The sequence below is a fragment of the Chiroxiphia lanceolata genome, chromosome 16 (assembly GCF_009829145.1).
Source record: "Chiroxiphia lanceolata isolate bChiLan1 chromosome 16, bChiLan1.pri, whole genome shotgun sequence".
Classification (NCBI taxonomy): Eukaryota; Metazoa; Chordata; class Aves; order Passeriformes; family Pipridae; genus Chiroxiphia; species Chiroxiphia lanceolata.
The window spans coordinates 1,438,873-1,454,151 of NC_045652.1; the positions used below are offsets into that span (position 1 = coordinate 1,438,873).

Below are 15,279 nucleotides of genomic sequence, written 5' to 3' on the forward strand. Positions count from 1 at the left end.
CCAGAAGGTCCCCCCTGAGCCTCCTTTGCTCCAGGCTGAGCCCCCCCAGCTCCCTCAGCCCCTCCTGGTGCTCCAGCCCCTTCCCCAGCTCCGTTCCCTTCCCTGGACACGCTCCAGCCCCTCGATGTCTTTCTTGCCATGAGGGGCCCCGCACTGCCCGCAGGATCGGAGCTGCCCCAGCAGCGCCGATGCCCCTGGAAGGATGCTCGGGGCACTGGTCATTCCTAACGACAGAGACCACCCGGGAGGAGCCGCAGCCTCGCCCGTGCCTGCCCCTCTGTGCCTATCATCCCTCAAGGTGCTCCCCAGCTACGCCCTGACTCGGGGGGTGTCAGGTTGACTTTGCACATCTGGGGGGGTCCAACCCTGCCGGGACCCCTTTGGGGCAGGGCTGGAACTGGGAGCCAGCGCTCCACCAAAGCAGGGGGAGGAGGATGCTGCGGGGCGGGGGGGCCGCGGCAGGCAGGAGGAGGCAGGAGGCAGGAGGAGGAGGCAGGAGGAGGCAGAGGCGGTGCAGCCCCGTCCCGCCTCCCGCGGGGCCCGGCCCGGTGGCGGCGCAGAGGCTTCGGGCGGCGGCGGGGACGGGCAGGCGGAGCGCGGCGGGCGCCGTGCGGGGACGCGATGCACTCGCTCTTCAGGAAACGCAACAAAGGGAAATACAGCCCCTCCGTGCAGAAGAAAAGGTGAGTGACCCGGCTCCGGGTAGCCCCGCGCACCCCGAGACGAGCTTCGCCGAAATCCCCGGGGATTCCGCGCCGGGACTTGGCGGAGCCGGGCCCCCTTCGATGTGGGAACCCTCAGGTGAGGGTACCCACAGGTGTGGGAACCCTCCCGAGGTGTGGGAAACCCTCAAGTGTGGGAACCCGTCGAGGTGTGGAACCCCGAAGTGTCGGCACCCCCGAGCTATGGGCAACCTCGGAGGTGTGGACTCGCCTAAGGACTGGAAACCCTGGGGTGTGGGAACCCTCCTGAGGTGAGGACACCCGCGAATGAGGGCACCCTCCGAGGTGTGGGAACCCCCCGAGGAGTGGGCATTCTCGAGGTGTGGGAACCCCAATGTTTGCCCTCCTCCTGAAGTGTCAGCTCCTCTCCAAGACGGGTCCATACCTCCTGTGCCAGGTGGGGGCACAGAGATGGTTTCCCCCCGTTCCCTTCCCACAGCAGAACAGCAGCTCCAGGGAACAGGTTCCTTTGCTTCCCAGATGTGTGCTGGGTCTTAGGGAAAAGTAGTCTGGTTATCCTGCGCCTTCATCCTCCTGTTCCCTCGGGACCAAGTATTCAGTCCATCGGTCCATCGTTGTTTCCTTGCTCTCTCTGATGGGGTGGGGGTGCATTTCGGTTGTACTGGGTGTAAAAAAACAGGAGTAGTTTGTTGAATGTGCCCTGTGAAAAGTTGCTGATAAAAGGGAAAAGGTGTCAAAATCCCTCCCAGGGAAGGCTCGACCCCACTCTGGGCTGGATGGTGGGCAGTCCCTGGCCCCTGCCTGCACCAGGGACGTTTTTCCAAAGAGGTGGATGTTGGGATTAATTCAGAAGCTTGTCCTGTGTTTCCCAGAGGAGCTGCAGGGGCTCTGGAGCATGTGGAGCGTTCCAGGATTGTGAACGATTCAAGGATTCATGATTCAAGGCCGTGGCTTGTTCACCCCTTTCCATCCCTGTCCATCGGCACCTGTCCTGGATGGTGGGCTCGGAACAGCCGCCCTGTTCCCAAAAATCCTCCTTTGGGAAGGAAACTGGTGAAATGGTACAGGAGCTGAGGTGCCTTCAAGGATCCAGACAGGGACCAGTCAGCCCAGAAGGCGCCGACATCTTCCAAGCTGGGGAGCCCCTGGCTGCTCCCTGCCCACGGGAGTGGGGCTGTGGCGCGTAGGAGGGTGTTCCCCGCGAGGGGAGGGTGCTGCCCTGCACAGAGGATTTGCTGAGCTGCCTCTGGTCGGGCTGAGGCTCCGGCTCCAGCCCCGGGGACGGGCTCCCCCGGCAGCCCGGCTGGCTCAGCAGGGCCGCCCAGGCTCCGGCTCCCAAAGCCCGGGGCACACTCTGCTGCCAGATCTGCCCTGGGGAGCGCAGGCAGGAGGAGACGGGGGTGGCACAGAGCCCTCGGAGCCCTGATGGTCTCGGCGTTCCCATGAGTGAAGGGTGGCGTAAATACCCAGTCGCATTTCTGGTCTTCAGGGGCTTTAGTGGGTGGCTGGAAAATGAGACACCCCCACCTGGGCTTGGCACCTCGGCAGCTCAGCACTTCGAGAGCATCAGGATGCTGCGAGGCTGGAGGGGACAGACCTGCTCTGTGCTGGTTGATTACTCAGCACAGCACTGGGACTGGGGACAGGGTCCCTACGCTGCACTCTGAGCCCTGCCAGTGCTGGGTACCCCGTGCTTCCATCATCAGGCCCTGAGGTGCCCACCCTGGGGCTGGGGCTGGGGTCCCCATGCTGTGCTCTGAGCCCTGTCAGCACTGGGTACCCCGTGCTCACCTCACCCGCAGATGGATGGGCTCAGGAAGGAAGACAATCTCTCCACCGCCCTGCCTGGAGCCCAGCAGCCCTGGGCAGGTGCCAAAGCACCTCTGAAGTCTGCGGGCCAGGCTGAAATCTCTGCTTTTCTGGCTGGTGGTGGCTCAGGAAGCAGCGCAGGGCTGTGGCCCGGGGCCACCACCCCTCCCCGCGCCCCGGCTGTCCCCGCACACCTCGGGGAGGGCTGTGCTTATTAGCCCCAATTTGTTAATTCCTGCCTCGGAGTTTACAAACATCTGGGAATCCAGGGAACACTCCCACCGTGTGGAAACAGCCCCACCATCAAGATGGGGAAGCCGGTGCCTGACCGGTTAAACAACTCGCTGAAGGAGGATTGCGAAGAAGTGAGGAGCTGCTGCGCCCCGGCCCCTGCTCCAGGCACTGCCAGGTCCCGGCCGGCTCCCGCCCAGCTCTGCGCCAGAAAAACACAGCAACGCTCCTAAAATCGACCGACCGCCCCCGCCGTCAACAGGGACCGAGATTTCGACACCGCCTAAGCCCGGCCTCATCCTGCGCCTGCCGGGACACGGGGGCTGCTCCTCGGGCAGGGCTCGGTGCCAAGGGGCTGCCGGTGACAGAGCTGTCACAGCACAGTGACAGGGCACTAACCCAGCGCTGGTTTGGCGAGTGTCCTGCCAGCACAGGGAGCCGGGACTACGAGCACAGCTCAGTTAGGCAGGGGCTGCCCGGGAAACGTCGTCCTGCAGTGGGTCAGAGCCTGATGAGGAGCCATGGGAGTCTCGGTGGCTTCTTTAGCCTTGGGTGAGCCCTTCCCGTGCTGGGAACATCTTGATGAGCAGCACTGGCAAGTCAAGATCCCCGTGAGTCTGTGCAGCCCAAGGCAGGCACTGCAATCTCTCTGTGAACAACACTCTTTGTCCTCCTGGATGTGACAGCCACCCTGCCCCAACCCCAAACTGGCCCTCAGCCTCCCATCCAGCAGGACCTGGGTCCAAGTCTCTCCTTAGCATATCTGCTGCAGCTCTGGCCTGGGTGTGTGGTCTTCGGACTCAGTCAGTGGCCATCCCCATCCAGCCCTGAGCATGTGTGAGCATCTCCCTGCCTTGGCTGGGGAACCCCAATGATGGTGACATTTCCTGGTGGCTTTATGCCCTTCTTGCTTCCCCTATCCCAGTATCATAAGGCCCTGGGGATTCAGCTGGGACTGGCCACGACCACTGTATTGTTGCACAGATGTGTGTCCCTGGAAGGGAAGTCAGAGGCCTTGGATAGGGATGTAGTGTGGGGGAAATTCATCAGCCTCTTTCCACGTTATCTTCCCCAAACTCTTGCCATGCTTAGAAAACAGGACATTGGCTTCTCTCTTGGAAAGGCCAGGCTTGGGCGGAAGAAAACAGTGAGGGTGGTGAGGCCCTGGCACAGGTTGCCCAGAGAAGCTGTGGCTGCCCCATCCCTGGAAGTGTCCAAGGCCAGGTTGGACAGGGCTTGGAGCAACCTGGGCTAGTGGAAGGTGTCCCTGCCCATGGCAGGGGTTGGGATGACATAGTCTTTAAGGTCCCTTCCAACCCAAACTGTTCCATGATTCTGTGATCCTGGTGGAAGAGGTCAGCTCTGCTCTGCTCCCATATGGAAGAGAAAGGGTGTTTAAAGGTCCTTTCTAACTGAAACCATTTGATAATTTTATGATAAGAAACAGTTCAGCCTTCAGAGTTGGTGCTGAAACTCTCCCTCCTGCAACAGGAAAGATGTTCATCCAGGGGTCCCCTGGTGAAAGCATCCACCCAGGAGGGCTCCCAGCTCTGGAGCCCCCTGACAGTGTCAGGAGACCCACTCCCCATCTAAGAGGGGGTGCAGGCAGCTGGGACAGCTCTGCCTGCAGGGCTGGCACCCATTTCCAGAGGCTGTTTGGAAGGGCTGGAGTGAGCACAGAGCCCAGACAGCAGGTGAGTCAGGAGCTGCTCTGTACTTAGGGCAGAGTGAGCCCTGCCATCGCCCGCCCTATTCCTGCTCTCATTTCCATGCACATTACAATAATATATCACCATTCCTACGAGGGAAGATAAATGTAATTGAAGCAAGCTGGGCTAAGCACAGCAGCCCTGCTGTCCAGCTACGCCCTGCCGTGGGCAGCCTGACAGACAGCACATTGCTCCCGAGTTTTCAGCCAGATCTTAATCTCTCCCAAACCTGAATTACTGTAGCCAGAGCCCAGCCCTCGTGTCCTCTGTTCTGCCACAGTTTCACTCCAGTGAAACTGTCCTTAGAAGCAGCACAAGGGAATTCTGTGCAGTGGGAGCTGTGGCTCCAGGAGCTTTAAGGACATTTACAGCCGTGTGCTGTGGCCTTCTGGAGTTTTAGTCCTTCCTAAAGTCTGGCCTCCAGCAGCAGTGCTGATATGGGTGTGGTTTTTTATGAAATCTGGATAAACGGACATTAAAGGGGGATTGAATTGAGAGCAGCAGTGGGTGGTCACTGCCTGCTGCACCAACTCTCCATCCCAGTGGCGGGATGCAGGAAGCAGGACCAGGATCTGTGCTCAGACCCCAAGCTCAACCAACTCACCTGTCCCTGGCCGAGCTGTCCCAGCAGGAGAAGCTTCTGTGGTGGGAAGGTTTCCCAACAGGAGGACAGGGGCATGATCAGCATCACTGAGCAGGACAGAGCCCTTCCCATTAACCCTCCCAGATTCATGGGACAAGCTCCCAGCAGGAGCATTCCCATCTAGATTGGTCAAAACTCCAGGAATATCTATTTGAACATCCTCCCTTGATGAGGATTAGGGAAATAAACTCCTTGTTTGGAAAAAATGGAAACTGAGTAATCAAAGGGATTTTCTACCACCAGCCAGCAAGCACAAAACCTTTGGACACCCTGGAGATACTGATAGTAGGGAGGTTTGCTCCAAAAAGTGCTCTTGTCAGTGAGGGTGCAACCTAGTGAGAAATTCATCAGCCTCTTTCCACAAAAAAACAGAAAAAAGCAGGAATAGAGGAAAAAAAGTCCAGATTTTAGCAGCAAAGTTTCTATATCACAATAATTATCATCATATTTGTCTGTTGAGAACCTCTCTTAATAAAAAACAAACCCAACAAATCATAACTAAAACACTAAGAAAAACACCAAAACCCTAAGAAAACCCCCCAAAACACCCCACTTAACTCTAAGAAAACCCTCTAAACCCTCAGAAATACCCAAGCCCCTCTAAAACAGAGCATCACCTGAGGTCAGAATTGGGGTACATGGATGGAATAGTATCTGCCATGGAGCAGCTGCCTCCTCCTGGCCCCCCAGCTGGGAGAAATCCAAAAAACCCCTCCCATTCCTCATGGGAATGACCTGAGATCCTTCACCCCAGTCAGGCAATGCACCAGTTGCTCAAGGCAGCATTGACAAGAAACTCTTCTGCCAAGCACAGCTTTCAATGAGAGAGATCATTTTTTCCTTTTAAAGTTTTCCAGAAATGGCAAAGCCAGTTTTTCCAGGCCTTTTTTTTTTTTCTTTCCCTGTTTTCATCTCTCAAACAAAGCCTTATCTATTTCAGCAGAGCAGCTTTGCATTTCCCTTCCCTCTGCCTCAGCCTCGCAGGGGCCATGCCCTGGGCACCTTTGATCCTGGCTCTGCTCAGTCCCCCGTGTGCTGCCCTTCCCAGCTGGGCTGGGGCCAAATCCTGCCCTTCTCCCTCCCCAGCTCTGCTCCATGCTCTGACCAGCCCCTCCTGCCTGTTTTTTGGCCCTGGCTTCCCTTTGCCTTACCCTGCCAGCAGTTCTGCTCCAAAGCCTGGATGCATCCCCTGCTCTTCCAGCAGCTTCCCAAAAGAGCCACGTCCTGCAAATCCCATCCATACACCTGTCCCAGGATGGCCGAGGCTTCCTGACTGGTTTGCCCATCACTTTGTGCTTCTCCTGCATGGAATTCTGGAATGGCTTAGTTTGGAAGGGACCTTAAAGATCATCTCATTCCACCCCCTTCCACTAGCCCAGGTTGCTCCAAGCCCCATCCAACCTTGGACACTTCCAGGGATGGGGCAGCCACAGCTTCTCTGGCCAACCTGTGCCAGGGCCTCACCACCCTCACAGCCAAAAATTCCTTCCTAATATCCCATCTAACCCTTCCCTCTGGCAGTGGGAAGCCATTCCCCCTTGTCCTGGCACTCCAGCATCTTTCCCCCTCACAGTAGAGGAAGGGCATAGGCAAGCCAACCCCTTCCATCCCCTGGCATGGAGATTTCAGCCAGGCTTCAGCTTTCCCAGCCCCTGCTTGGCATCCAGATGGATGCAGGGATCACACTCACCCTTGTGATTTATCAACATAGTCCCAGCTGTGGAGGGCACAGGAGGTGATTAATAGGGCTGATGTTCTCACGTCAGCAATATCTAAGTTGGGTGATGAAGTGGCACAGAAGTGATAACTATGGAGAAATAAACACAGAAATAAGAGAGATTTTACAAGAGAGGTTCCCATTCTCTCCTATTTCTATATTTGTTCCTGCACGCTTGTTATTCCTGCATTTCCAGCAGCAGTGGGATGAGTGGGAGCTCACACCCACCTCCCTGCTCAGGGCTCTGTGCTGTGCTCAGCACAGGCTGGGGGGCAGAGGAGCAACTCCCCGATGCTGCAGTTTGAGATCCAGCTGCCATGGGAGGTTTTATGAGAGTTCCCTGTCCCACAGCCTCAGCTGGTGACTCTCACATAAATCTCAGAGGTGGAGGGAGCAAACAGCTCTTCTGTTGTGCGTCAGGAGAGCTGAGCCGTGCCCACAGCCGAGCATGTCCTTGCTTGCTCCAGGTGAGCTCTGCTTTTTCTTTTCCCTGGTCACACAGGTGCTGCCCATGGGAGCAGCAGTTTCTGGATTACCAAGCAAACCATCCCCTCCCTCACAGGGAATGCCATCCTCTGTCCCCCCTCTGCCCCCAGCCCCGACACCCGCTCCCATTCCCTGCAGGGGTGGAGAAGGGATGTTGCCCACCCCGGGTGCCGTGGGGCCGGAGCGTGGCTCTGCCCTGGCACAGTTCCCTGAGCCAAGGGGAGGGTGGGAGGGATGTCCAGGGGCAGCACCCCCAGGTTGGGAAGCAGCTGGCGGGGCACAGACAGCCCCAGGGGTGAGTAACGGGGGTGAGGAGAACTCATGGCTCAGACCCAGGGGAAGAGCAGAGACAAGGGGATGGGGGGCACATCCCTGCCTGGACACGTCATCCCCATCCCAGACCGGCCTGGCAAAGCCAGACCTGAGTAAGAGGGTCAGGGCCTGGGTGCTGCACTTGCTGGTTCCCGGCACCTGGGATCAGTTTTGCTGATGGAAAGCGAGCACAAAGGCCAGGCCAAGGCTCCAGACTCAGTTTTGCCAGACCAGATCAGCAGCAGCAGCTTGGGAAGCCCTGGCTGAACCACACCATTGCCACGGATCCCAGAAAATCCCTGGCTTAGTGTTATTTCCTCCCTACAATTTAGAAGCTTCAGTCAAAGCCAGAACTAGAAAAGTCCCAGACCTCTTCTGATTTTCGGGATGGTTTTTCCATCCATACTGTAGATAAACTGATACCCTGAAGATCCATCCTTGAGCTTGCCAGAAGCACAGAGACTAAGGCAGGGAATGTGGAGAGGAGCTGGCAAGTGCTTCCAGCTCTTCCCCAGCCCCACTCAGTGCTGCTCCAGCTCCTGGCTCTCAGAGCAAAGTATCCCAAGCTCCCAGCTGGATAATGAGCCTCTGCCAGTGCCAGTCCAGCTCCTGGCTCTTGCAGTGAAGCATCCCAAGCTCCCACCTGGATAACGAGCCTCTCCCACCCTCAAAGCTCAGGTGGCCTCCGGTTCATCAATGGGAGATGAGGAAGGTTCCCTGGTGGCTTCAAGCTTTGAGCTCTCCTGGGATGCAGGAGGTGCCAGGTCTGAGCAACCATCACCTGAAGACACCCAAACACGTGCAGCACGTTTCAGTCGCCCACTTCAAACCACTTTCTCTCCACTGATTTCATCTGGTGTTTTTCCTGGTTTATGTGGGATGATGAGGGTTGGAAGAAACCCCAAAATGGGTTTTGAGGAGCTGCTTCTACCACTGCAGCAGGATCCAGACACTCACATCCTGGTGCAGCCCTGCAACCCTCCAGCTGGGATTGTTGAACAGAGAATGAGAATCACCCTTGGAATCGTTGCAACCACAACTTCCAACGACCCCTTCCTTGGCTCTTTTGCTCAGGAATGCCCACAGGGTTCAGTGCTGATGCAAGGCAATCCCTTGGCTCATCAGGAGGTGCCAGGCAGGAGCAGCCACAGTGACAGGCACAAACCTCTGAGTACCATCCTGATGATGCAGCTTCTATAAAAAGAAAAAATCAGTGTAAACCCTGCCCACACCAGAACTTCCCAGGGAAATGTGAACTTTCCTGGAGCTGTCAGATGCTACGAGGCTCCTGCAGTCTGGGCAGGCTTTGAGGTGGGGAGGAACAAGCCCAGAGCTGGGTTTTGGTTTGTTCTGCTCAACTGAAGCACCAGCACACAGGGCAGGTGGGAATGTGCCCTGGAGCTCAGCACCAGAGTCTGAGTCCCTTGGGAGGTACCTCCGGTCCAGGAAAGACTTTGAGGGGCTGGAGCGTGTCCAGGGAAGGGAACAGAGCTGGGGAAGAGGCTGGAGCAGCAGGAGCAGCTGAGGGAGCTGGGGGGGCTCAGCCTGGAGCAAAGGAGGCTCAGGGGGGACCTTCTGGCTCTGCAACCCCCTGACAGGAGGGGGGAGCTGGGGGGGTTTGGGCTCTGCTCCCAGGGAACAAGGGACAGGACAAGAGGAAACGGCCTCAAGTTGTGCCAGGGGAGGTTTACATGGATATTGGAGAAATTTCTTCATGGAAAGGGTTGTCCAGCCCTGGCACAGCTGCCCAGGGCAGTGGTGGAGTCCCCATCCCTGGAGGGATTTAAAAGCCACATGGATGTGGCACTTGGGGACATGGGTTAGTGGTGGCCTTGACACTGCTGGGGGAATGGTTGGATTTGATAATCTTCCAGGGCATTTCCAAACTAAATAACTCCGTGATTGTACCTGGGGACGCAGGAGCCTTCCATGCCATGATCCAGCTGAGCTGGGATGCTGGTGCTCCACCAGCCAGCCCTGCTCTCCCCAGCCTGCCCCACTGCCCTCAGCTCCTGTAACAGCAGTTAACACTCCCAAGGTCCATATAACATTAATTCTGCCACCACATAACGAGGTCATTAAGACTCATTATCTCCACTCTGTAGGTGGTTGGGATTGGACTGAGCCAAGCCTTGGCTTAAGCCCACATGGCAAAACAGCACAGCTGGGACACAAGTGCCAGCCTTGCCACCAGTCTCAGCTCTGTGCACTCTCCAGCTGCAGGGATTTGGGGAGCATGCCCTGCTCTCTGCTTGCTCTGTGGGCAGTGCCTGGCACACGGTCCCTGGAGCTGGCCCTGCTGTGCTGCAGCCTCTCCTCGCAGCCAAAGCAACAGCAAGGAGATGAGATGTTTAAAATAACCCCAGCAATGCAAAAGCTGCGTCACGGGTTGTTCTGCCTCTGCTCCAGCTCAGCCCTCCCTGCTCTCGGATGGGAATATTTGGGCTGGCCCTGCTCTCTGCCAGCCTGGCTGTGAACAGAGAGGCTCAGGCCAGGGTCACTCTGGGAGAAAAAACAGTGCCCAGCAAGGGAGAAAGCACTGAAAGAGGTGCAGGGTGTGTGATCCCACCTCTTTATCTGGTTTAGATTGTGAGTAATTCCCCGCAGAGGAGGAAGCCTTGAGCGTGGCAGGGAGGGGCACAGCAGGGCTGTGGGCAGGGGTGCCCAGGGGATGGGCATCAGCCTCAAAAGAGCCACCTCACCTGTCTGCATGGGGACCCAGGGCCTCCTACTGCTCAGGCTCTGTCATCTCCTTCTCACATGGTGGGATGGTTGGGGTGTCTGTGCAGGGCCAGGAGATGGACTGAATGATCCTGTGGGTCCCTTCCAACTGAGGATATTCTATGATTCTCTCCCTGTCCCCTGCAAACAGCTTTTCTCTTTCTTGCTTCAAAGCTGAGGGAGGCTCAGGCTCACCTACAGCATCGCTCCCATTCCCACATCCCCCACCCACCCCCCTCCCGGCACAGCAGGAGTATTTTGGAAAGTGTTGGAGAGGCAGCAGTGAGTCACTCACAGCTGCAGGGGCTGGCAGGCTGGGCTGGCCCCCGGCCACCCCCGGGGTCACAGCACGCTGTGGGCACCCCCGGGAGCAGCTCAGGGCTGGGGCCGGGTCTGTGGGGTGACAGGACCCCCTTTTTCTCCCCAGCATCTCCAGCAAAGAGCTGACCGAGCTCATAGAGCGCCTGCAGAAAAATGCTGACCAAGTGGAGAAAAACATCGTGGAGACCGACTCCCGAATGCAAAATGTAAGCCAGCCATGGTCCCACACGCAGGGCCTCCTCTGAGCAGCCCCCTCTGCCCTCCCCCTCCTGCCCCAGTCCCTCCCAGATCCTGGGGTTTCATCTCCTCTCCTATGGCACATGTGGGTGGCTCCCCATCCCCGCAGCAGCTACCCGGGTGGGATGGTCTGTAACTGAGGGGTGCTTGGGGCTTATGGAAAGAGAGTGGAAGGGTGTAACAGGCAACTGGGCCCCAAAATTCCCTCCTCCCCATGGCTGGGTAGCACTGTGCAGAGTGGGGATGTGCAACCCTGGATGTGCATCCCAGCAGGCAGGATGGAGGCGGAGGGGCCTGAACCATCCTCCTCTTCCAAAGGGTGTGATGCATCTGCAGGTGATGCAGCCCCCAGCCCTTCCTCAGGAGGCCACGTTGGATGGGGCTTGGAGCAACCTGGTCTAGTGGAAGGTGTCCCTGCCCATGGCAGGGGGTGGACACCGGATGATCTTTAATATCACTTCCAATCCAAACCATCCCATGACTCTGTGATAGGTGAGGGGAAAGCAAAACACATCACGGGAGGATGGGAGACAGCAGAGGCCCCGCCCACCTCCACTGCCCAGGGTGGGATGACCTCTTGGATACCACTTGTTTGCCCCTGGTGACCCTTCCTGTGCCCTCCCCAGGACCTGCACAAGATCAAGGCGGGGCAGCTGGCGCAGTACAAGGACCTGACAGCGCAGAGGCTCTCGGAGTCCGACAAGCTGCTCTACGTGCTGGATGGGGACGCGGCCATCGCCCGGCACATGAAACATCCCCAGGGGGACATGATCACAGAGGAGTGAGTACACCAGGGACAGCTGTCCCCAGAGCCCTTCAGGGGGCACACACTTCTCCAGGGGCTCTGTTCTGCCCCTGCCAGCAGCAGTGGGGTCACTACAGGTTCCTCTGCATCCCAGTTCCCATTAAAGTGTGTATCCCACAGCCATCCTTGGGCACATGTAAAGTGAGGAGGCTGCCCCTGCTGATGGTGGAGTGATACCTCTCCACTGTGCCCCACACTGCCCCCCAGGCCCAGCCTGCCCTGAGCCCACACCATGTGAGCAGAGGATGGGAACACAGGAATCTCTGCCCTCTCCCTCCCCAGCCATTGCACAGCGTGGCTGTTGCCAGCCTGCCTGGGCTCTCTGGGGTTCCCTAAGGAGAGCTCCCCCTCCATGGAGGCCTGGGAGAGGATGCACCAATGCTAATGCCAGCCCATGCCCACATCCTGCATCCCACCCTCATCTTTCCCTTCCCGCAGCATCCGGCAGCTGAAGGAACGAGTGACAAACCTGCGTGCAAAGCATGAGCAAATCTACAACTTCCCCCTGCAGCACATTGAGCCCCAGGTCAACTGGTCAACAGTGATTGAGGAGAAACAGGTACCAACGGGACCACCAGGGCCACTGCTCGGCCAGTAGCACCAGCTGGGCAGGACCTGGTGCAGCTCCCCATGGAGAAACAGGCTCTTGGAAAACTTCTGGGCAGCTTTTATGCTGGGAGCAGCAAACAGCATGAGAAGGAGGCAGGGGAGGGGCAGAGGTGATGGGACAAGGCCAGGTGCTGTGGCACCAGGAATCAGTGCTCGAGGTGGCCTTGCCTCAGTGTCCCCAGTCACCACCTGTTTTGGGCTCTACCTCTCATCCCTTATTTATCATTTTATCCCACTCCCCACATCTTTCCAGCCAGAACAGGGTTAAACTCTCAAACTGGCTTTCCCACGGCTGCCCTCCGGCACAGCCATTTCACCCATGTGCTCCTGGGCACCTGCCCTGGAGCCCATCCAAGCCCAGCTCCGTGGCCACCTCCAAGAGGAGTTCCCCTCTTGGTGAGGGCCCCCTCACCCCATCCCCATGGCTGACCCCAACTCCTCTGTGCCACAGGACGTGTTAAGCAGCAAAGGCTTCGGGACCGACCTGCCGCTGGTCAACAGCCAAGTGGAAGAGCACAACATCTTCCACAACGAGGTCATGGCCATCGGGCCACACATGGCCAAGGATGGCAGCAAGGTCAGCTCTCCTGCCCCTTCCCTGCTGCCCCACAGGGTTGTGGATGAAGGGGGGGCATCCCACCATCTGAGCTGCCTCAGCCCGGAGCAGGTCGGGTGGGTGCCCAGATCCAACCCAACCTCAGAACCCACCACTGGACAGCTTTACAATGAGACAAACCCCATAAACTCACATCCTGCTCCATCATAAAACCACATTCCCCTCCACCCTCGAGCCCCCGCCAGACCACCGCTCTCCAGAGACCGCTCCTAACCCTTGCCTAACTCCTAACCCTTGCCTAACTCCTAACCCTTGCCTAACTCCTAACCCTTGCCTAACTCCTAAACCTTGCCTAACTCCTAAACCTTGCCTAACTCCTAAACCTTGCCTTGCTTCTCCTCTGTTACCAGGAATACCTGAATGATTTCCAAGCCAAATACCAGAAGTTGCTGGTAAGAGACTCTGAGATCTTGGGGGCAGAACCCTCTTGCAGGGGGTCCCTTGCTGGGGTGTCCAGGCAGCCCTGGGGGACCCACGGAGAGGAGCTTTGTGCTGAGCTCTCCCCTCTGCCCTCTCCCAGGCTGGCTCCCAGCAGCGGCAGCAGGATCTGACCTCACTGCAGGATTACATGCAGCGCTGCACCAACAAGCTCTACTGGCTGGATCAGCAGGCCAAGGACAGGACCCACTACGACTGGAGTGACCACAACCTGGACTATCCCAGCCGGCGCCGCCAGTACGAGGTCCGTGCACTGGATGGGTGGGGACCGGCTGGGGGCTGTGAGCAAGGGGAGTGGGCACAGCACCAGGGGACAGGGCAGACTTGGATGGGGGCAGGAAATGTCCCTTCCCCCGTGCCTCAGTTTCCCCCAGTGCATCATGAAGCACTGAGATGTCCGGCTGATAGCATGTGGATGGTAAGGTTAATCCTCACCTCTGCCAAAGGTAACACGATGAGGAAGCGTAGCAGCTTCCTCGTCCTCCTCTGCCTTATCTCAGCATTGGCTTGGCAAGAGTCACATCTTCAGCAACATCTGCAAGGGAGGGAAAAGTAAGAGCTGCAGTGGGGGAACATCACACTTTGCTTTGTGAAGCTGTTTGAGCCCTTTCAGAATCGCTCAGTCCCAGGACATAGCCAGGGTCTCCTCTTTGCACAGAGATCAATATTTCACTTCTCCCCATCCAGAACTTCATCCACCGGAAGCTGGAGGAGAAGGAGGAGGCCATCAACAAGCTGCATGCAGATGGAGATCAGCTGCTCGCCCAGAATCACCCCGGGAAGAATGCCATCGAGGTGAGCACCAGGGAGGGGGCACAGCTCCCACCCAGCCCAGACTCACTCAGCCCTTCTCCAGAGTGGAACTTGCTGCCAATGAGACTTTAGTTCCTGAGATGCCAAGTGGGAAAAAGCCTCCTTCACCTGCGAGTGTGTAAACAGCATTGGAGGAGCAAAGATAAACCTAAGGAGCTCTTCCCATCTTCCTCATTCCTGGGGCAATTACCCTGTACCCACCCACAAAAGATAAATTATTCTTTATTTGATGGGAAGATGGACACAAGGATTTGCCTCCTTCCCCCCAGCCCCACATTTCCATTGGAGCATCCCAGCTTTGGGTACTCCCATCCTAGCTTTGACCTGAGAGCATCTAGGTGGCTCCAGAGGCTGCCAAGGAGTTGTTCACTCAGGATGGCAACTGGTACTTTCAGGTGGGCAGCTGAGGCTCTCCCCTGCCATGGGGGTCCCACTAACATCCCCTCCCACCCCGTGTTGCAGGCTCACATCGAGGCCGTGCACGCCGACTGGAAGGAGTACCTCAACCTGCTGATCTGCGAGGAGAGCCACCTGAAGTTCATGGAGGACTTCCACAAGGTAGCAGCTCCCTGGGGGCAGCGAGTTGTTGGAGCCTGGAGAGCAAGTGCTGGGTTGCGGGAGATCACAGAAAACAAAAACTCCTGCTATTCTGGAAACATAGTAGAAGAGCCAGAGTCCTCTAAAAACAGGGCTTTTAAGGCCAGGAGAGTACCTTGAGCTGATAGAAGACAAGTCACAATTGCTCAGGCACCACAGGTCAGTGATTTCTTGGCCAAAGCATGACTTGCAGAAAGTTTCCACTCCCAACACTGAGGTTCATGAGCCACAGTCTGGTGTTGGCATCTTTGTCTGCAGAACAGCTGAGGTACCTCACCCCCAAGGTCTCAGCATGGCGAGACCTTGCATGCTCTACTCGGAAGCAGAACAGGCCCATGTGAGGAAATGACACCTGCCAAAGGCAGAGCTGCCCCCAGGGAGCCCGGCACAAGGGCTGAGCACCCCGGCTGAGCTGGGCAGACAGATGTCTGCTGGATAAATGGCATCTGACAGCCAGGGAGGCTCTGCAGGGGAGCAGGTCAGGCTGGATTCCTCTCCCACAGCCTGGGCGTGTTCATGACGTGAGGAGTCT

General features: G+C 57.5%; 1 protein-coding gene across 1 annotated transcript in view; it reads left to right on the forward strand.

Moving 5' to 3' along the window:
- Positions 1 to 583: 583 nt before the first annotated feature.
- PPL (periplakin) overlaps positions 584 to 15,279 on the forward strand; it is a 28,602-nt gene continuing 13,906 nt past the window's right edge. Inside the window, exons 1-9 of the mRNA XM_032704141.1 lie at positions 584 to 683; positions 10,739 to 10,838; positions 11,496 to 11,650; positions 12,113 to 12,233; positions 12,735 to 12,860; positions 13,250 to 13,291; positions 13,420 to 13,581; positions 14,025 to 14,132; positions 14,613 to 14,708. Of these exons, the coding sequence (XP_032560032.1) occupies positions 622 to 683; positions 10,739 to 10,838; positions 11,496 to 11,650; positions 12,113 to 12,233; positions 12,735 to 12,860; positions 13,250 to 13,291; positions 13,420 to 13,581; positions 14,025 to 14,132; positions 14,613 to 14,708 (972 nt within the window). The 5' untranslated portion in view covers positions 584 to 621. The remainder of the gene's footprint in view (positions 684 to 10,738; positions 10,839 to 11,495; positions 11,651 to 12,112; positions 12,234 to 12,734; positions 12,861 to 13,249; positions 13,292 to 13,419; positions 13,582 to 14,024; positions 14,133 to 14,612; positions 14,709 to 15,279) is intronic.